Below are 22,088 nucleotides of genomic sequence, written 5' to 3' on the forward strand. Positions count from 1 at the left end.
ACATTTGGATTGTCCACCATATTTGGACTCTCCAACACATTTGGACTGTGTGCCGCCAAAGTCTATCTGCTTGATAGTCAGCCAACTGACAGTTCGTCATACTCCTGACGTTTAGCTTGTTCGCCAATTGAGCGAGCTGTTGCATGAATGGTCATCTTGCAACAAAAAATTTGGTGAAGTCACTGAGCTAAAGGGGAATTCAAACTTATTTTCTAAGCTCAAGTTTATGCATCTACATTATTTGCTTGAAATGAAGACAATATATAGTCATGCTCTGCCTTCCCCACAACTGAAGGAAATATCAATTGTAGAATGCCCGATGCCGAAGAAGCTCCTACTAAACTCCAATAGTTCAAAAGGATAAAGGCTCGTCATTAAAGGGCAGAAGAAGTGGTGGAAAGATGTAGATTGGGAGGATGAATCCACTCCAATTGCTTTTCATTCCTCTTTCATTGCTCTTGTTGTATCATAGCATTCTTCATTGTCAGTTTTGTTTTGCTTGCCCCTAAATTACATGCAGAATTATGTATATTTAAAGATGAGATAAGTTATTTTATTATAAGAGAGAATATATATGTGTTAAAGTATAATTTTGGAATTTGAAAATTTTTATATTGAATTTTAAGTTTTAATAAATTAATAAAATATAATTATATTTTCATTAAAAGTAAAAATAATATTAATAAAAATTTAAATCTTATGATGCATGATCGGATACTAAATATTGATAATTACATAAATAAAAGAATATCTCAATATTTATATAGAATTTATTAACATTTTTAATGTTTTTATGATTATAGAATATTTATATTATGCATAGTTAGTTTATTTTTAGAGCACTTATCTGCGTGAGAAGGCAGTAAAGCAGAATAAAAGAAAAAGAAAAAGAAAAAGAAAAAGAAAAAGAAAAAGAAAAAGAAAAAGAAGAAGAAAAAGAAAAAAGGACTCCACTACCGAAATATGCCTGATTTTGCACACTTTACTATAAGTATCATCATTTTCACTATCAAAACACATGTGAACTTCCAACAGTTTACCCCTGTTTCCCTGCGAATTTTCTTTTTCTTTGTTTCTTTCCCCCTTATGTTCTCAATCTTTCACATAACGCCATAAGCATCTTTGATTTATTCCTTGCTTCTATTTCCTGTAATTGTTCAACTCACTCTTCCACAATCAAAACCAGGTATGGGTAATATCTTCTCAATCTCACTTTCCCTCGATCCCATCATGACCCGTTGCTGGGATTGTGCTACTGGACAAGCAAGTTATCTATGCCACCTCGAAGAGCTTTAAAAAATGAAGTGGAAGAATTGAAGGCTATCAGGAGGGATCTGATGAGCAGGGTCAGGGTCGCTGAGGATGAGCAGCAGCTTAAGCGCCTAAACCAAGTTGAGGGTTGGCTTTCGAGGGCTGAAACTCTGATAAACGATGCTGATCAACTGATTGTCCAAAGTCCTCAGCATGTTGAAAATCTATGTATGGGAGGTTGTTGCTCCACTCATCCTAGGTCCAGCATCAAGTTCGGGAAGAAAATTGCCAAAAAACTCCTAGAGGTTAAAAACCAGAAGGAGAATGGAGATTTCAGTGATGTGGCCAGCAAGCCACCACTTCCTTCAGCAACTGAAAGACCTAGTGAGCCAACTGTGGGTTTAGAGTCCAATTTCAACAAGGTCTGGAGCTGTCTTCAAAAGGAACAAGTGGGAATTATTGGCATTTATGGCTTAGGAGGGGTTGGCAAGACAAGCCTCCTAAACCAAATCAATAACAAATTCCATGATACTACCCATGATTACCATGTCATTTGGGCAGTTGCATCACAAGATCGGCCAATTGAGAGAGTCCAGGATCAAATTGCCGAAAGAATAGGCCTTTCTAATGAAGGCTGAAAATCTAAGAGCCTTGATGAGAAAGCTGAAGGCATCTTCCAGGTATTATGTAAAAAGAAGTTTGCATTGTTGTTGGATGATATATGGGAATGGTTTGATCTCACAAGAGCTGGGGTACCTCTTCCACCAAAAGAAAATGGCTCTAAAGTCATTTTCACAACTCGTCGTCGTGATGTGTGCTGTCAAATGCAACCGAACATGGATAATAATATCAGAGTGGAATGTCTACCACCAGGAGAAGCTTTCAAACTGTTCGAGGAGAAGGTTGGATCAGAAACCCTTCGAATGCATCCAAAAATTTGCAAGTTAGCTGAAGCGGTGGTTGAAGAGTGTGCAGGGCTACCTCTTGCTCTCATTACAATTGGGCGAGCCATGGCATCCAAGAAGACCCCTCGAGAATGGGAATATGCTATTGAAGTTTTAAGGCAATCAGCAGCTTCTGTATTGCCAGGGGTAGGGAAAGAGATGTATCCCAAGTTAAGATTCAGTTATGACTGTTTACCTGATGAAAGGTTCAGATCTTGTTTCTTGTATTGCTCTTTATATCCAGAAGATTTTCTCATCAATGAAGACGAACTAATAGATTGTTGGATCGGGGAAAGACTTTTGGACGAGCATGCCAATTTGAGCAATTCCAGAAACCAGGGACATTTCATTATAGGTTCTCTTATTGATGCATGCTTATTGGAGAAAGGACAATATAATGATAGGGTAAAGATGCACGATGTGATTCGCGACATGGCTTTGTGGATTGCTGGTGAATCTGAGAACGAGAGGTTTTTTGTAAAATCAGGTGTTCAGTTAAAGGAACAACCGAAAGCTAAAAAGTGGGAAGAGGTAACAAGAATGTCGCTGAGGAAGAATCAAATTGAAAATCTAACTGAGATATTGGAATGTCCCAATCTCCAAACTTTGTTTCTTGGCAGGAATGATTTTAAGGTAATCATGGATGATTTCTTAAATTTCATGCCGATGCTAAGGGTTCTGGACTTGTCTGAAAATATGAATTTGGAAGAATTGCAAAGTTGGTTTCACTAGAACATCTCAATTTGTCACGGAGAGGAATAAAAAAGTTGCCAGTCGAAATGAAGGCCCTAGCAAAGCTGAAATATTTGAATCTGGAGGGGACAGGGGATCTAAAAATGATCCCACAACAATTGATATCCAGTTTCTCCAAGTTGCAAGTACTGAAAATGGAGGGATGTGGCTATGGATGTTTATTGGTTTTGGAGGAAATGGAGCATTTAAAATATTTGAATGTGTTGACTCTTACTTTTAGAAGCGCTTCGGAGTTGGAAAAAGCTTCGAGGTTCAACAAGTTCTTTAGCTGTGCCATTGAATGTGTAGGACTTCTAGATTTCAGAGATTCAAGATCATTGAACGGATACTCTCCTATAAGAAAATTTATCTAATTTTTAAATAAACAGAATAGGAAAATTTTTAATTTTACTATAATTATCAAAATTTTTAGTTATAGAATTAAAAGAAAATGATGTGATTTGTTGAGAGTTATACTTCAAATTATCATTCATTAACATCACATATTCTCAAATTCAACCATTTTATTTTATATACAGGAAAACCTCATAGTGTAAATCAAAATATCATACTACATGTAATTCAGGGATAAGCAAAATAGAACTTGCAATGACACATGATACAATAATGGTTTTAACCCTTAATTGGTATCCAACATTTCTTACGATATAAGAGGTTTGAAAGAGGGGAGAAAAGCAGTTTGAGTGGATTCATCCTCCCATTCTACATCTTTCCACCATCCCTCCTCTCCTTCAATGATGAGCCTCTGTCCTTTTGCACTATTGGAGTTTAGTGGCAGCTTCTTTAACATTGGGCATCCTCTAATGTATACTTGCTTCAGCTGTGGGAAAGGCAGAGCATGGCAATATATTGTGCTTAATTTGTGCACACGATGTAGCATCAAACGCTCAAGCTTAGAAAATAAGTTAGAATTTCCTTTTAGCTCAGCGACTTCACCAAGTTTTTCTTCACTGATGATTTCTTCTAAACTACTGCATCCAAGTATCCATAGATCTTCCAAATGTGGAGCAAAAGTTGCCCAACTCACATCCCTCAAATGATTGCATCCGCCTACGGTTACATATCGAAGGCTATGGAAGCATCCTGCACCTTCAATTATGTTACGTTCGATCTTCACTTCCTCTAGATCCATACAATACCAGAGGCTGAAAGTACATAGATGCTGCAGTTTTGCTAAAGCCATAAGATTCAATGATCTTGAAACTCCGAAAGTAAGAGTCAACACATTCAAATATTTTAAATGCTCCATTTCCTCTAAAACCAATGAACATCCATAGCCACATCCCTCCATTTTCAGTACTTGCAACTTGGAGAAACTGGATATCAATTGTTGTGGGATCATTTTTAGATCCCCTGTCCCCTCCAGATTCAAATATTTCAGCTTTGCTAGGGCCTTCATTTCGACTGGCAACTTTTTTATTCCTCTCCCTGACAAATTGAGATGTTCTAGTGAAACCAACTTTGCAATTCCTACTGGCAATTCTTCCAAATTCATATTTTCAGACAAGTCCAGAACCCTTAGCATCGGCATGAAATTAAAGAAATCATCCATGATTACCTTAAAATCATTCCTGCCAAGAAACAAAGTTTGGAGATTGGGACATTCCAATATCTCAGTTAGATTTTCAATTTGATTCTCCATCAGCGACATTCTTGTTACCTCTTCCCACTTTTTAGCTTTCGGTTGTTCCTTTAACTGAACACCTGATTTTACAAAAAACCTCTCGTTCTCAGATTCACCAGCAATCCACAAAGCCATGTCGCGAATCACATCGTGCATCTTTACCCTATCATTATATTGTCCTTTCTCCAATAAGCATGCATCAATAAGAGAACCTATAATGAAATGTCCCTGGTTTCTGGAATTGCTCAAATTGGCATGCTCGTCCAAAAGTCTTTCCCCGATCCAACAATCTATTAGTTCGTCTTCATTGATGAGAAAATCTTCTGGATATAAAGAGCAATACAAGAAACAAGATCTGAACCTTTCATCAGGTAAACAGTCATAACTGAATCTTAACTTGGGATACATCTCTTTCCCTACCCCTGGCAACACGGAGGCTGCTGATTGCCTTAAAACTTCTGTAGCATATTCCCATTCTCGAGGGGTCTTCTTGGATGCCATGGCTCGCCCAATTGTAATGAGAGCAAGAGGTAGCCCTGCACACTCTTCAACCGCCGCTTCAGCTAACTTGCAAATTTTTGGATGCATTCGAAGGGTTTCTGATCCAACCTTCTCCTCGAACAGTTTGAAAGCTTCTCCTGGTGGTAAACATTCCACTCTGATATTATTATCCATGTTCGGTTGCATTTGACAGCACACATCACGACGACGAGTTGTGAAAATGACTTTAGAGCCATTTTCTTTTGGTGGAAGAGGTACCCCAGCTCTTGTGAGATCAAACCATTCCCATATATCATCCAACAACAATGCAAACTTCTTTTTACATAATACCTGGAAGATGCCTTCAGCTTTCTCATCAAGGCTCTTAGATTTCCAGCCTTCATTAGAAAGGCCTATTCTTTCGGCAATTTGATCCTGGACTCTCTCAATTGGCCGATTTTGTGATGCAACTGCCCAAATGACATGGTAATCATGGGTAGTATCATGGAATTTGTTATTGATTTGGTTTAGGAGGCTTGTCTTGCCAACCCCTCCTAAGTCATAAATGCCAATAATTCCCACTTGTTCCTTTTGAAGACAGCTCCAGACCTTGTTGAAATTGGACTCTAAACCCACAGTTGGCTCACTAGGTCTTTCAGTTGCTGAAGGAAGTGGTGGCTTGCTGGCCACATCACTGAAATCTCCATTCTCCTTCTGGTTTTTAACCTCTAGGAGTTTTTTGGCAATTTTCTTCCCGAACTTGATGCTGGACCTAGGATGAGTGGAGCAACAACCTCCCATACATAGATTTTCAACATGCTGAGGACTTTGGACAATCAGTTGATCAGCATCGTTTATCAGAGTTTCAGCCCTCGAAAGCTAACCCTCAACTTGGTTTAGGCGCTTAAGCTGCTGCTCATCCTCAGCGACCCTGACCCTGCTCATCAGATCCCTCCTGATAGCCTTCAATTCTTCCACTTCATTTTTTAAAGCCTGGAGGTTATCTTCGAGGTGGCATATATAACTTGCTTGTCCAGTAGCACAATCCCAGCAACGGGTAATGATGGGATCGAGGGAAAGTGAGATTGAGAAGATATTACCCATACCTGGTTTTGATTGTAGAAGAGTGAGTTCAACAATTTCTGGAAATAGAAGCAAGGATTAAATCAAAGATGCTTATGGAGTTCTATGAAAGTTTGAGACTACAAGGGGGAGGAAAACAAGGACAAACTGTTGGAAGTTCACACGCATTTTGATACCAAAAAAAAGGAAAAAAGATAGTGAATATGATGATAATTACAGTGAAGTGTGTAAAATCATTGACTTGGTGGGAAAACTTGCATTGCACGCAGCTCTCTTTTATCCCACTTTATTTGGTTTTGACACAATGGGTCCATTGTAAGGCATCTTTTGTGTGCAGTGGATACCATGTGTAATTTCTTATTCTATTTTACAACTTGAGCAACATTAATACAACATATTTTAATTAATCATAGCAGGTGTAAAGTTTGTTTAATATAAAAAGCAGGCATGTTAGGAGCTACCTCTTTCTGTAAAGGCTTCCACTTCAGCAAAGATAAAGGAACCTCAATTATTAAGATCCCATCAGAAAAGAAAGAGCAAGATGAGCATGTTGGGTAGAAACATGTGCAATTATTTAATATACTCTTAAGTGTCTACATAAGTAATTTCTATATTTGCAAATTACTCACAGGTTGGAATACATGTTTAATTTCATTTAAATATTGAATTGGATTCAATAATTATAACCCTTAAACTATGGAGAATCCTTCGAGATTGCATGATGGATTTTTTTGAAGACTGAATCTCCATCATATCTTATCTTATTGGACTTTATTAGTGTATTATTTTTGCTATTTTGTAGCTGCTGATTTTAAGGGATTGCATTGTATTCAATCAATAGTATGTTAGTAAGCCTAAACAGTTATATGTATTATAAGGCTTGTATAGAATTTGGACCAAAGCATATTGAGAGTACTTTATTTGTTCATTTTATACTTGAAAAGTAATTCAAACAGAATAGATTCAACTACTATCCAGATCATACCTCCAACCGTTCTGGCAAAAAGAACAAGACAAGTCCCACCAGCCATATATATGTTTGTGATTGTATCATCCTGGTCTTGATCCTCTTTCTGCTTCAGCAAAGTTTCCAACAATAGAGGAATAGCAGACAATAAATCCTTCTTAGGAATACCAGAATGGGAAGGTCCAGAGTCACCACTTTCAGGACTCTCAAGCTCCTGAAGTTCAATCTCTTCACCACAGACACAGCTCCAGAACTGAATTGATTGGAGAGCTAAAGTCTCTTCATCGCCCTTTACAGCATTTGATGTAAGCTGAAATAGGGTTTGCATTTAAGGCTCATCTCATTCTCAAAGCTGATCTCTTCAAAAGCTCCAAGGCATTATACAGAGCCTTGGTTGCTGCAACCTGAACTTGAGGACCATGTTCTGCTAGCTATATCCCTTGAAAAGCTGCACTGAGAACAGCATTAACTACATCTTGAACAAGGTTGTAATGAGATATCTCTTCACAAGCCAAAACCCCAATGAGAGAAATAAACAAACAAATAAAGTAGGGGTGTACCTTATAAAAACCCAATATTATTGCTTTGAATGTGATGTAGCTCCTCAATGCCCCTTGCTTTGCTTAATAACATTTGCAGCAATCCACAATAGGACTCAAAATTAAGGCCCAATGGTGCCCCTTATACAAAGAACTGAAAATGAAACAGATAATCCATCGAATACATGGGAATCATTAAAGGTGCAACATATAAGAAAATCTAAGCAAGACATGGAATATCAAGTCTCGACGCTCATACAGATGCTGGTGGCATAATCTTACTCTTTCAAGCCGCCAACCAAGGCGAGCATGGATTGTTGTTACCCCATTGCGTCATTCAATTGTAATTAACCTCGGGGATCAGCTAGAGACCCGCAACTCAATTTTCAACATGATTTAAGTAGATGGGGTTGGAGGGGAAAAAAACTAAATTACGAGTTGGACCGGTCGAATTCGTCTCTATCACTAGAAAAATTGGTAAGGTAACATTTAGTCCCTAATTAAATTTGATTTTTTTTTAAATTTAGTTCCTAATTTTTTTTGGTAGCATTAGTCATTGACAAATTTACCCAATTTTGATCATGTAATGACTTGATAATTTGAGATTGTGTTATATCATCACCTAAAAATTATAATTTTCAAAAAAAATTAGGTGATAATGTGACATAATCTCAAAATGCTAAGTCATCACATGGACCAAAATACATTGTTAAGTTCAAGTACTAACGTGAACAAAAAAATTTAGAAACTAAATTGAGAAAAGTTATCAAGTTCAAGAAATAACTATTGATTAATATAAATAAAAGGGTTCAACTAACCCGATTGGGTTTGGTTGAGTCCATTTTGATTTTAAACTTTTGAATAATTTTGGATTCAAAAGATTTTAAATTTAAATTGTTGTTCGCGTCATTTTACAGTCGTCCTTAAATTTAGAATTCTCAACACCATTAAAATTCTTAATTAAATTTACCAAGCGAGGATTTAAAAAATTAGAATGTCAAGTCAATAAATTTAACATGAAATTTTTAACAATGTTAATAGCTGCACTTAAATCTTTAAATTGAAAAATAAAAAGACTGAATTTTTAAAACTAAAAATATAAAGAAATATTTCCAAATTTACTTAAATGTAACCCATAAATTTTAATTCTATAACTCCGCCAAAAAAATAATTTACACTCGTTTTAGGTTGGATCGAGAACCATACTTATTTTTATCCATGCAATAAATTTTTATTCGTTAAATTTTGCTATTAATCCCTAGAAAAAAACTTCTTAGATTCACCAACAATCCACAAAGCCATGTCACGAATCACACCGTGCATCTTTACACCATTATTATTAGGTCCTTTCTCCAATAAGCATGCCTCAAGAAGAGAACCTACAATGAAATGTCCCTGGTTTCTCAAATTGGTATGTTCGTCCAAAATTCCATCCCCGATCCAACAATGTATTAGTTCATCTTTTTGGATGAGTTCATCTTCTGGATATAAAGAACAATACAAGAAACAAGATTTCACTTTTTCATCAGCTAAACAGTCATAACTGAATTTTAACTTGTCTTTCCCTACCCTTGGGAAAGCAAAAGCTGCTGATTGCCTTAAAGCTTCAATAGCATATTCCCATTCTCGAGGGGTCTTCTTGGATGCCATGGCTCGCCCAATTGTAATGAGAACGAGAGGTAGTTCTGTATTTGAAGGGTTTCTGATCCAACCTTCTCCTCGAACAGTTTGAAAGCTTCTCCTGGTGGTAAACATTCCACTCTGATATTATTATCCATGTTCGGTTGCATTTGACAGCACACGTCAAGACGACGAGTTGTGAAAATTGACTTTAGAGCCATTTTGTTGTGTTGGAAGAGGTACCCCAGCTCTTTTGAGATCAAACCATTCCCATATATCATCCAACAATAATGCAAACTTCTTTTTACATAATACCTTGAAGATGTCTTCAGCTTTCTCTTCAATAGATTTCAGACCCTCGGCCAGCAAGCCTATTCTTTTGGCAATCTGGTCCTGAACTTTCTCAATTGGCCGATCTTGAGATGCAACTGCCCAAATGACATGGTAATCATGGGACATATCATGGAATTTGCTATTGATTTGGTTAAGGAAGGTTGTCTTGCCAACTCCTCCTAAACCATATATGCCAATAATTCCCACTTGTTCCTTTTGAAGACAGTTCCAAACCTGATTGAAATTGGCCTCTAAACCCACAGTTGGCTCAGAAGGTCGTTTAGTTGTGGAAAGAATTGGTGGCTTGCTGGCCACATCACTGAAATCTCCATTCTCCTTCAGGTGTTTCACCTCTTGGAGTATTCTGGCGATTTGCTTCCAGAACTTGTGGGTAGACCTAGGATGCCTGGAGCAACAACCTCCCATGCATAACTTTTCAACATGCTGAGGACTTTGGCTGATCTTGTGATGTAACTGCCCAAATAACGTGGTAATCATGGGTAGTATCATGGGTTAGGAGGCTTGTCTTGCCAACCCCTCCTAAGCCATATATGCCAATAATTCCCATTTGTTCCTTTTGAAGACAGCTCCAAGCCTTGTTGAAATTGGACTCTAAACCCATAGTTGGCTCACTAGGTCTTTCAGTTGCTGAAGGAAGTGGTGGCTTGCGGGCCACATCACTGAAATCCCCATTCTCCTTCTAGTCTTTCACCTCTTGGAGTTTTTTGGCAATTTGCTTCTCGAACTTGATGCTGGACCTAGGATGAGTGGAGCAACAACCTCCCATACATAGATTTTCAACATGCTGAGGACTTTGGACAATCAGTTGATCAGCATCATTTATCAGAGTTTCAGCCCTCGAAAGCCAACCCTCAACTTGGTTTAGGCGCTTAAGCTGTTGCTCATCTTCAGCAATTCTGACCCTGCTCATCAGATCAGTCCTGAGCTCCTTCAGTCCTGCTACTTCAGCTTGTAAAGCATGGAGGTTAGCTTCGAGGTTGTAAATGTAACTTGCCTGTCCAGTAGCACAATCCCAGCAACGGGTAATGATGGGATCGAGTGAGATTGAGAAGATATTACCCATACTTGGTTTTGATTGTAAAAGAGTGAGGTGAACAATTTCAGGAAATAGAATCAAGTGTTGGAACAATGGCAGCAGTAAACAAACAAATGAAACACAAAGAGCATAAGCTCTCGATCAGCAAGCAGAAAAGAAAGAAAAACAAAACAGAAACCTCAAGAGCAAAACATGTAACTGAATGGAATACAATTACTTTTTCATTTCATTTGAAAATATATGAGTTACAAAATTGGAATGTCAGTCACCTAAACTTGAAACTGCTCCCACCTATTTTGGCAAGTTGCCACTAAAGTAATACAAAAGAAAGCTGAATATTTTTCAGCCATTACATCCATCAATTCAAATCCTACTAACTATGAAATCAAGTTATATATATCAACTTGTTTCATTTACAAAAGATTACAAATAAACAAAACAAAAGGGCTGCTCCTGGTCCTGCTCGAATGCTGGTCTGCTGCAGTTGCTGGTCTTCTGTTGCATTGCAGTCCATGCTCAACACTCCTCCTTGGACTGTAGGCAACAAACACCAATTGAATCCCTCAAGAATTCATACCTCATGATACCAATTGGCTTAGTCAAAATATCAGCCAATTGGTCTTGTGAGCTACAATATGCAAGACTTACATCTTTTGATTGTACTGCCTCTCGAACAAAGTAAAATTTAAGCTTGAAATGTTTTGTTTTACCATGGAAAACAGGGTTTTTTGAGATAGCTATAGCTGACTAATTATCAACCATAATTAGTTTGTGGTAGGCACAGGGAGGATTAAATTCAGACTTTAGAATGAAATTCAGGTTCTAAAATAGAATAAGTAATTGCAGGTTGTATTCACTGAAGCTTGGTGGAGATAGAAAATGCTTTGCAGTGGACCCATTGTGTCAATAATTACTACTTTAGCTCCACCTGTGTGAGCTTCCTGGATCAGAGGAGGAAATTAGATGGATGAGTTTCACTGTAAAAGGACTTTTGTGTAATAATAATGATCATAAATGATCTAATATTTTATTTTGTTTTCAGGTATGAAAATCAGATATAAACTTCCCAAGAGTTTGTCTCTGTTTACCTGCAAATTCTTCTGTCTCTGTTATTTTTTCCCCTTATATCATCCATTGTTTTCGATTTGCTGAAGAGCCTGTTTTTGCTTTTTCTTTTGTGTGCGTGTGTGTGTGTGTGTGTGTGTGTTTTTTTCTTTTTTTGGCTTTTGGTGTGCTGAGAGTTTGGGATTTCTGTCAAATCAACACCACTTACATTAACCTATCAACCTAACAGATTAAAGGTAAATAAAATAATCTAACATCTTTATCAAACAAGTTGACAGCTTCGGAGTTGTTGGAGGTTAGATTGAGCGCCACATTGTTTGTCCGCCACTCTTGGACTATTTGCCACATTTGGATTGTCCACCATATTTGGACTCTCCGACACATTTGGACTGTGTGCCGCCGAAGTCTATCTGCTTGATAGTCTGCCAACTGACAGTTCGTCATACTCCTGGCGTTTAGCTTGTTCGCCAATTGAGCGAGCTGTTGCATGAATGGTCATCTTGCAACAAAAAATTTGGTGAAGTCACTGAGCTAAAGGGAAATTCAAACTTATTTTCTAAGCCCAAGTCTATGCATCTACATTATTTGCTTGAAATGAAGACAATATATAGTCATGCTCTGCCTTTCCCACAACTGAAGGAAATATCAATTGTAGAATGCCCGATGCCGAAGAAGCTCCCACTAAACTCCAATAGTTCAAAAGGACAGAGGCTTGTCATTAAAGGGCAGAAGTGGTGGTGGAAAGATGTAGATTGGGAGGATGAATCCACTCCAATTGCTTTTCATTCCTCTTTCATTGCTCTTGTTGTATCATAGCTTTCCTTATTGTCAGTTCTGTTTAACTTGTCCCTAAATTACATGCAGAATTATGTTTATTTAAAGATGAGATAAGTTATTTTATTATAAGAGAGAATATATCTGTGTTAAGCATAATTTTGGAATTTGAAAATTTTTATATTGAATTTTAAGTTTTAATAAATTAGTAAAATATAATTTTATTTTCATTAAAAGTAAACATAATATTAATAAAAAATTTACTAATTTTATTTTCATTAAAAGTAAACATAATATTAATAAAAATTTAAATCTTATGATGCATGATCGGATACTAAATATAGATAATTATATAAATAAAAGAATATATCAATATTTATATAGAATTTATTAACATTTTTTAATGTTTTTATGACTATAGAATATTTATATTATGCATAGTTAGTCTATTCTTAGAGCACTTATCTGCGTGAGAACTGAGAAGGCAGCAAAGCAGAATAAAAGAAAAAGAAAAAAGTCTCCACTACCGAAATATGCCTGATTTTACACTCTTTACTATAAGTATCATCATTTTCACTATCAAAATACATGTGAACTTCCAAGTTCCAACAGTTTATCTCTGTTTCCCTGCGAATTTTCTTTCTCTTTGTTTCTTTCCCCCTTATTTTCTCAATCTTTCACATAACTCCATAAGCATCTTTGATTTATTCCTTGCTTCTATTTCCTGAAATTGTTCAACTCACTCTTCTACAATCAAAACCAGGTATGGGTAATATCTTCTCAATCTCACTCGATCCCATCATTACCCGTTGCTGGGATTGTGCTACTGGACAGGCAAGTTACATATGCAACCTCGAAGATAACCTCCATGCTTTACAAGCTGAAGTGGCAGGACTGAAGGGGCTCAGGAGTGATCTGATGAGCAGGGTCAGAATTGCTGAAGATGAGCAGCAGCTTAAGCGCCTAAACCAAGTTGAGGGTTGGCTTTCGAGGGCAGAAACTCTGATAAACGATGCTGATCAACTGATTGTCCAAAGTCCTCAGCATGTTGAAAATCTATGTATGGGAGGTTGTTGCTCCACTCATCCTAGGTCCAGCATCAAGTTCGGGAAGCAAATTGCCAAAAAACTCCAAGAGGTGAAAGACCAGAAGGAGAATGGAGATTTCAGTGGTGTGGCCAGCAAGCCGCCACTTCCTTCAGCAACTGAAAGACCTAGTGAGCCAACTGTGGGTTTAGAGTCCAATTTCAACAAGGTCTGGAGCTGTCTTCAAAAGGAACAAGTGGCATTATTGGCATATATGGCTTAGGAGGGGTTGGCAAGACAAGCCTCCTAAACCAAATCAATAACAAATTCCATGATACTACCCATGATTACCATGTCATTTGGGCAGTTGCATCACAAGATCGGCCAATTGAGAGAGTCCAGGATCAAATTGCCGAAAGAATAGGCCTTTCTAATGAAGGTTGGAAATCTAAGAGCCTTGATTAGGAAGCTGAAGGCATCTTCCAGGTATTATGTAAAAAGAAGTTTGCATTGTTGTTGGATGATATATGGGAATGGTTTGATCTCACAAGAGCTGGGGTACCTCTTCCACCAAAAGAAAATGGCTCTAAAGTCATTTTCACAACTCGTCGTTTTGACGTGTGCTGTCAAATGCAACCGAACATGGATAATAATATCAGAGTGGAATGTTTACCACCAGGAGAAGCTTTCAATTTGTTCGAGGAGAAGGTTGGATCAGAAACCTTTCGAATGCATCCAGATATTTGCAAGTTAGCTGAAGCGGTGGTTGAAGAGTGTGCAGGGCTACCTCTCGCTCTCATTACAATTGGGCGAGCCCATGGCATCCAAGAAGACCCCTCTAGAATGGGAATATGCTACAGAAGTTTTAAGGCAATCAGCAGCTTCTGTGTTGCCAGGGGTAGGGAAAGAGATGTATCCCAAGTTAAAATTCAGTTATGATTGTTTAGCCGATGAAAAACTGAAATTTTGTTTCCTGTATTGTTCTTTATATCCAGAAGATTATTCCATCGTGAAAGATGAACTAGTAGATTGTTGGATCGGGGGAGGACTTTTGGACGAGCATACCAATTTGAACAATGCCAGAAACCAGGGACATTTTATTATAGGTTCTCTTATTGACGCATGCTTATTGGGGAAAGGACCAATTAATGTTGATGTAAAGATGCACGATCTGATTCGTGACATGGCTTTGTGGATTGCTGGTGAATCTGAGAATGAGAAGTTTTTTGCAAAATCAGGTGTTCAGTTAAAGGAACAACCAAAAGCTAAAAAGTGGGAAGAGGTAACAAGAATGTCGCTGATGGAGAATCAAATTGAAAATCTAACTGAGATATTGGAATGTCCCAATCTCCAAACTTTGTTTCTTGGCAGGAATGATTTGAAGGTAATCATGGGTGATTTCTTTAATTTCATGCCGATGCTAAGGGTTCTGGATTTGTCCCTTAATAAGAAGTTGGAAGAATTGCCAGTAGGAATTGCAAAGTTGGTTTCACTAGAACATCTCAATTTGTCATGGACAGGAATAAAAAAGTTGCCAGTCGAATTGAAGACCCTAGCAAAGCTGAAGTATTTGAATCTGGAGTGGACAGCGGATCTAAAAATGATCCCACAACAATTGATATCCAGTTTCTCCAAGTTGCAAGTACTGAAAATGGAGGGATGTGGCTATGGATGTTTATTGGTTTTAGAGGAAATAGAGCATTTAAAATATTTGAATGTGTTGACTCTTACTTTTAGATGCGTTTCGGAGTTGGAAAAAGCTTCGAGGTTCAACAAGTTCTTTAGCTGTGCCATTGAAGCTGTAAACCTTGAAGATTTCAGAGATTCAAGATCATTGAATATTATGGCTTTAGCAAAACTGCAGCATCTATGTGTTTTAAGCCTCTCGAGTTGTATGGACCTAGAGGAAGTGAAGATCGAACGTAACATAATTGAAGGTGCAGGATGCTTCCATAGTCTTCGATCTGTAACCCTATCTGGATGCAATCATTTGAGGGCTGTGAGTTAGAAGAAATCATCAGTGAAGAAAAACTTGGTGAAGGCGCTGAGCTAAAAGGAAATTTAAACTTATTTTCAGCTCAAGGCTTTGTTTCTACGAAATCTGCCCAAACTAAAGACTATATATTGCCATGCTCTGCCTTTCCCACAGCTGAAGGAAGTATACATTATAGGATGCCCAATGTTAAAGAAGCTCCCACTAAACTCCAATAATGCAAAAGGACAGAGGCTCATCATTGAAGGAGAGGAGGGATGGTGGAAAGATGTAGAATGGGAGGATGAATCCACTAAAATTGCTTTTCTCCCTTTCTTCAAACCTCGATAATCTACGAAATGCTAGATATTAATTAAAGCTTAAAGCCCCTGTTGTATCATAGCATATCTCACTGTAAGTTCTATTTTGCTTATCCCTGAATTACAAGTAGTTTGATTTTTTGTTTTACACTATGACGTTTTCCTTTATATAAAATGAAATATTTGAATTTGAGAATGTATTACGAAGTATAACTCTCAACACATCACATCATTTTCTTTTAATTCTATAATTAAAAATTTTGATAATTATAGTAAAATTAAAATTTTCCTATTCTATATATTTAAAATGAGATAATTTTTCTTATAGGAGAGTATACTGTAAATATGTTAATTATAAATTTGTAATTTTAAAAGAGAAAAATTAAGTTTAAATATAATTGAGTTTCATTCAAAATAGATGTAATCATAAGAAGAAGTGTTTCATAAGCATAATATCAATAAATAAAAACTTATCATGTAAGATTAGATACTAAATATTGATAATTATATTGAGTGACAAAATATAAATGCTACAATATTTCAATATTTGTATATTAAAATTCATTAATAAAATTACTAACATTTTAAAATTTTTATGATTATAGAATGCTACCACAAAATTTTAACATATAATTTTTCTTTATGATGTTTCTGTAAAGATAATTGGTTATATGATTAAATTAGGTATTACAAATTTAAAAATATTAAAAAAAAGAATTGGGGAATCGTGTATGTAAACCCCACTCTTAATTTCATCCCATTAAAAAGTTTTTATTATAATTAATTAAGTTTTAATTCAATTAACACCTGACTTAAACATGTATTAACCTTAGATTCACAGATTATTTTTAAAAAATTATTATTCATATCTAATATTTGAATGTAGCCTTTTTTTTCTTGAAATATAAAAAGCGCGGTTAAAATTTTTGAATATATTTTAAATATATATAGTAAACGGTTAAGCGTTTAGTTCAAAAGAAAAAAAAGTAAAAAAAAGGAATTTGATTCTGATCTTTAGTTTCTTTATTTGCTGAATATATAGTTCTAATGTGTTGTAATTTTGTTCGCAGATGAAAGAGATGATCTTTCTAGTATCGATTCTGCTAAATGCAAGTCGATTGTTAATGACTTAGAGAGCTGACATCAATTCGGTACTGTCCTCTGCATTTTCTAGTATCTTTACGATATCTAGTTCGCCGAATCTTGGTTTTTAGTTTTCCTCTGTTTTTTCATTGATTTGTAAAATTTCCAGTTCTTAAACCTAGAGAACAAATTGCTGATGCTGAGGCCCTTTTGGACATCACAAACACATTGCTTACCTCTGTCAAAGCAACAAACGGCGATAGGATTACGATATCGGATTTTGTCGACTCTCTTGTTAGAGACTTTGCGAAACAAAGCAGTAGACCGGACGGCAGAACCTTGATAGATTGGAAGAAGATTGGGATCGATGCTTGTAATTCAGGGATACATAAGTGTCATACATAGATGCTTTAGAAATAAACAGGAGCTGAAAAAACATGGGTTTTCCTTGTCTTTTACTAGGTCATAGGGAAAGTTTATATGTAACCATTCAGTCTTTTGGGACAAACGTGTACATAAGGGTCACGTGTATATCATGTTAAGCACACGTGTCCATAATCTTGTACATTTGGTTAACATGTGTCCATACTCTTGTATCATTTGGTAAGGTGAGATCTTCGTGCATGGTGATTGACCTAGTTAGAGCTTCCAAGCATAATGGCGACGACAACAAAGTGTAATACATAAAAACACAACCTTTTTAGTTTTTACATTCATCTCATATAGTTCATTTCTTTTGGTCAAAATTATTGTAGGTTGATGATACGGATATAAAGAAGAAGACAAATGCAGATATCAATATGGCAACCATGTTTGACATTCTAAGGAAACACAGAATCGTGAGGCTCGAACAGTTGGTACTAAACAGGAACTCTTTTGCACAAACAGTGGAAATCATATTTGCATTATCATTTCTAGTCAAAGATGGTCGTGCTGATATTAAACTGGATGAAAAAGGCATTCATTTAGTCTTTAAGATACTTCTAAAATTTCAACTTATAGTCCCATTCCAAAGCTTTTTGTTTATTATTCAATTTTAAGAATCTAACTATTTCTATTCTATTAGCACCAAAGAATGCTCAATAGCATCAAAAGAAGTTGTTTACAATCACTTTGTTTTCAGATTTGACTTTAAGGATTGGAAGGTACTTTTGGGAGTAAAATTATTATGGATGGTCGTACTAGGAGTCGAATTGTATTTTGCTTTTTTTACTTGGAAAATGACAAATTAGCTCCTTTACTTCAGATAAAAAAGTAAACTAGTCTTTCTGTTAAAAATTTTATCTATTTCTATGTTAAAAACTAGTCTATGTACATTCGTAGCATTGCCAGAAAGAACTTATTTGCTCTTTGATTCAACATATAGGAATTGATTTGTTCTTTTTTTTTTCAGTAAAGAGGTAAAATGCAATCTGACTCCTAGTATATGAGCCTCGATTACTTTTACCTACTTTTGGATTTATATATTTTAGCTTTAACTTATTCATTTTTGTTTGGTTGTGTTTCTTTTGTGCATTTCCACAGCTGATGAAAGACTATATTGAGGTTGGCCATGAACTGATGCCCCATAGGGATTAAAGTTGAAAGCATTACAGCAATTTTGACTTGCATATATGTAACTCTTCTTCTACAAATCTTGAAGCAAAAGGTATTTAGAAACACAAATCTGAAAGCTAACTAGGATTCATGATTTTAATGGCATAGGTTGTTGGTGTTGTTTTTGTTTAATTGTATGGCTTACAATTGGGGCGTAATTGGTTTAGTTCATAGGATAATCGTTGTCGATGCCAAGGCTTCTATAATATTCCCTGGCTTTTGTTGTTTGCTCTTTTGCAGCTTTCTTTTAAGAAAGTTTAGTAATCTCTGGTATACTTTTGATGAAAAAAAGTATGTAAAAGTTATGTTTATAAAAAAAAAAATTTATGTTAAAGAAATCGAGTTTTGATTAAAATTATATTGTTTAAATTGAAACTGATTGTTTGGACTAAGAATCAGTCGTGATATTAGTATGGAGAAAAGGACTAGATTACTTGATTTACGGACTGTTTAAAACTGATTAAATTAGACTACAAAACTAATTGAAGCAATTAAAATGGTAATTTAAACAATATATATATATATATTAATAAACGGATTAAAATTTCAAATTAAATAAAATACAATAACTAAATTCTATAAATTTATAGAGATTAGAAAGGGCTAAAATTCGGTCATACCTTATTTTGTTAGCAACAGTGTTTATCTTTGTACATAGCTAAAAGTATTTTAACAGCCGATTAGATAATAAGCACCGGTGGTGTAGTGATAGAATACAGACTTGCTGGGTTCGATTCCTAGCTGGTGCAATTTCCTTCTAATATTTTTAGTTTCTCTATTTTTTGAATTGATCAATTTTAGCATCTAAACTGTAGTAGTTAAATCTATTTGGATAAATTTAATTGTTAGTCTTGTGCTGTACTTACAATTCTAGAATTGATAAGTATTCTCTAATTGGATTATTCTAAATCCTATATATTTTTGAAATTCTAGTGTTGACGCAAATAATAATAATTAATCCATTAACTATATTTTTAGTGAGTAATATTTGTGGATAACAAGTTGACATGACATTATACATAGGATAATATATTCGTGCATCATATTTTTGGAAGCAATAGAATTTAATAATTGTCGTTTGGTAAAGATTGAAATTTTAAAATTTAAAAGTACTAGAATTAAAGATGACCAAATTAATATATAGGGATTAAATTCATAACTTTCACAAATTATAGGGATTAATAGCAAAATTTAACGAATAAAAATTTTCACATCTTTAAATTCAATAGATTGCATGAATAAAAATAAGTATGGTTCTTGATCCAACCCAAAACGAGTGTCAATTATTTTTTTTGGAGGAGTTATAGAATTCAAATTTAAGGGCTACATTTAAGTATATTTGGAAATAGTTTTATTTTTGAATTTAAAATTTGGGTGCAGCTATTAATATTGTTAAAATTTTCATGTTAAATTTATTGACTTTACATTCTAATTTAATTCAAAAGACGAAAGAAGAAGAAGCAATGTAATAAACCTAAATTTAATTAAGAATTTTAATGGTGTTGAGAATTTTAAATTTGGGGACGATTGTAAAATCACGCCAACAACGATTCAAATTTAAAATCTTTTGAATCCAAAATGATTCAAAAAGTTTAAAATCAAAATGAACTCAACCAAAACCAATCAGGTTAGTTGAACCCTTTTATTTAAGTTAATCAATGGTTAATTCTTGAACTTGATAACTTTTCTCAATTTAGTCTCTGAATTTTTTTTGGTCCACATTAGTACTTGAACTTAGCAATGTGCTTTGGTCTGTGTGATGACTTAGCATTTTGAGATTATATCACATTATCACTTAAAATTTTTTAAAAATTATAATTTTTAGGTGATGATATAACACAATATCAAATTATCAAGTCATCACATGATCAAAATTGGGTAAATTTGTCAATGACTAATGCTGCAAAAAAAATTAAAACTAAATTAAAAAAAATCAAATTTAGGGACTAAGTGTTACCTTACTAATTTTCTAGTGATAGAGACGAATTGGACCGGTCCAACTCGTAATTTAGTTTTTTTTCCCCTCCAACCCCCTCTACTTAATTCAAGTTGAAAATTGAGTTGCGTGTCTCTAGCTGATCCCCGAGGTTAATTACAATTGAATGACGCAATGGGGTAACAACAATCCATGCTCACCTTGGTTGGCGGCTTGAAAGAGTAAGATTATGCCACCAGTATCTGTATAAGCGTCGAGACTTGATATTCCATGTCTTGCTTAGATTTTCTTATATGCTGCACCTTTAATGATTCCCATGTATTCGATGGATTATCTGTTTCATTTTCAGTTCTTTGTATAAGGGGCACCATTGGGCCTTTGTGGATTGCTGCAAATGTTATTAAGCAAAGCAAGGGGCATTGAGGAGCTACATCACATTCAAAGCAATAATATTGGGTTTTTATGAGGTACACCCCTACTTTATTTGTTTGCTTATTTCTCTCATTGGGGTTTTGGCTTGTGAAGAGATATCTCAATACAACCTTGTTCAAGATGTAGTTAATGCTGTTCTCAGTGCAGCTTTTCAAGGGATATAGCTAGCTGAACATGGTCCTCAAGTTCAGGTTGCACCAACCAAGGCTCTGTATAATGCCTTGGAGCTTTTGAAGAGATCAACTTTGAGAATGAGATGAGCCTTAAATGCAAACCCTATTTCAGCTTACATCAAATGCTGTAAAGGGCGATGAAGAGACTTTAGCTCTCCAAGCAATTGAGTTCTGGAGCTGCGTCTGTGGTGAAGAGATTGAACTTCAGGAGCTTGAGAGTCCTGAAAGTGGTGACTCTGGACCTTCCCATTCTGGTATTCCTAAGAAGGCTTTATTGTCTGCTATTCCTTTATTGTTGGAAACTTTGCTGAAGCAGAAAGAGGATCAAGACGAGGATGATACAATCACAAACATTTATTTATATGGCTGGTGGGACTTGTCTTGTTCTTTTTGCCAGAACGGTTGGAGGTATGATCTGGATAGTAGTTGAATCTATTCTGTTTGAATTATTTTTCAAGTATAAAATTCTTATATATGTACTTAAAGCATAGACCAGTCGCCCCTAAATCCTCCTATAAAAATTTAAAATGAACAAATAAAGTACTCTCAATCTGCTCTCGTACAAATCCTATACAAACCTTCTTATACATATAACTGTTTAGGCTTACTAACATACTATTGATTGAATACAATACAATCCCTTAAAATCAGCAGCTACAAAATAGCAAAGGTAATACACAAATAAAGTCCAATAAGATGAGATATTATAGAAATTCAGTCTTCAAAAAAATCCATCATGCAATCTCGAAGGATTCTCCATAGTTTAAGGGTTATAATTATTGAATCCAATTCAATATTTAAATGAAATTAAACATGTCTTCCAACCTGTGAGTAATTTGTAAATATGGAAATTACATATATCATATAATTGCACATGTTTCTACCCAACATGCTCATCTTACTCTTTCTTTTTTGATGGGATCTTAATAATTGAGGTTCCCTTATCTTAGGAAGTTGACCCAACATGCTGATTTTTATAATATACCAACTTTACACCAACTATAACTAAATTAAAATGTATTGTATTGATGTTCTGAATTGAAGTAAGAAATTGCCTGTCT

At 35.5% G+C, this 22,088-nt stretch overlaps 4 protein-coding genes and 1 pseudogene across 6 annotated transcripts in view; 3 read left to right on the top strand and 2 right to left on the bottom strand.

Annotated features, from left to right (window-relative positions):
• Positions 1–1,007: 1,007 nt before the first annotated feature.
• On the top strand, positions 1,008–15,374 carry LOC128040412 (probable disease resistance protein At1g15890; annotated as a pseudogene).
• On the bottom strand, positions 3,432–6,355 carry LOC105774071 (disease resistance protein SUMM2). The gene has a single exon (XM_052629153.1). It carries the CDS (start codon positions 5,851–5,853, stop codon positions 3,589–3,591), a length of 2,265 nt encoding a protein of 754 aa, XP_052485113.1. The 5' UTR covers positions 5,854–6,355; the 3' UTR covers positions 3,432–3,588.
• Positions 8,993–10,104, bottom strand: LOC128039824 (probable disease resistance protein At1g61310). Its single transcript, XM_052628443.1, has one exon. The coding sequence runs from the start codon at positions 10,102–10,104 to the stop codon at positions 9,445–9,447; it is 660 nt and encodes a 219-aa protein (XP_052484403.1). The 3' UTR covers positions 8,993–9,444.
• Positions 13,016–22,088, top strand: part of LOC105786627 (disease resistance protein SUMM2) — a 58,739-nt gene continuing 49,666 nt past the window's right edge. Inside the window, exon 1 of one of the 2 annotated variants that reach the window (XM_052629146.1) lies at positions 13,016–13,627. In XM_052629146.1, coding sequence (XP_052485106.1) covers positions 13,256–13,627 — 372 coding nt within the window. In that variant the 5' untranslated portion in view covers positions 13,016–13,255. The remainder of the gene's footprint in view (positions 13,628–22,088) is intronic. The other variant, XM_052629144.1, reaches the window with a different exon arrangement.
• LOC128040416 (probable disease resistance protein At1g15890) lies at positions 13,624–15,776 on the top strand. Of its 2 annotated transcripts, none has more exons than XM_052629163.1 (2): positions 13,624–14,413; positions 14,511–15,776. In XM_052629163.1, the coding sequence occupies exons 1-2, from the start codon at positions 14,146–14,148 to the stop codon at positions 15,521–15,523; spliced, it is 1,281 nt and encodes a 426-aa protein (XP_052485123.1). In that variant the 5' UTR covers positions 13,624–14,145; the 3' UTR covers positions 15,524–15,776. The 2 variants fall into 2 exon arrangements, with proteins under 2 accessions (XP_052485123.1, XP_052485127.1); XM_052629167.1 differs by having other exon boundaries at positions 14,514–15,776.

The sequence above is a fragment of the Gossypium raimondii genome, chromosome 1, assembly GCF_025698545.1.
Source record: "Gossypium raimondii isolate GPD5lz chromosome 1, ASM2569854v1, whole genome shotgun sequence".
Taxonomy (NCBI): domain Eukaryota; kingdom Viridiplantae; phylum Streptophyta; class Magnoliopsida; order Malvales; family Malvaceae; genus Gossypium; species Gossypium raimondii.

What these genes read in the sequence shown, in the direction of transcription:
- LOC105774071 (XM_052629153.1), bottom strand. Translation starts at nt 5,853, where the DNA reads ATGGGAGGTTGTTGCTCCACTCATCCTAGGTCCAGCATCAAGTTCGGG.
- LOC128039824 (XM_052628443.1), bottom strand. Translation starts at nt 10,104, where the DNA reads ATGATACTACCCATGATTACCACGTTATTTGGGCAGTTACATCACAAG.
- LOC128040416 (XM_052629163.1), top strand. Translation starts at nt 14,146, where the DNA reads ATGCAACCGAACATGGATAATAATATCAGAGTGGAATGTTTACCACCA. An exon ending in CAGCTTCTGTGTTGCCAGGG is followed by an intron (nt 14,414 to 14,510) that starts GTAGGGAAAGAG and finishes CTTTATATCCAG; the next exon opens with AAGATTATTCCATCGTGAAA.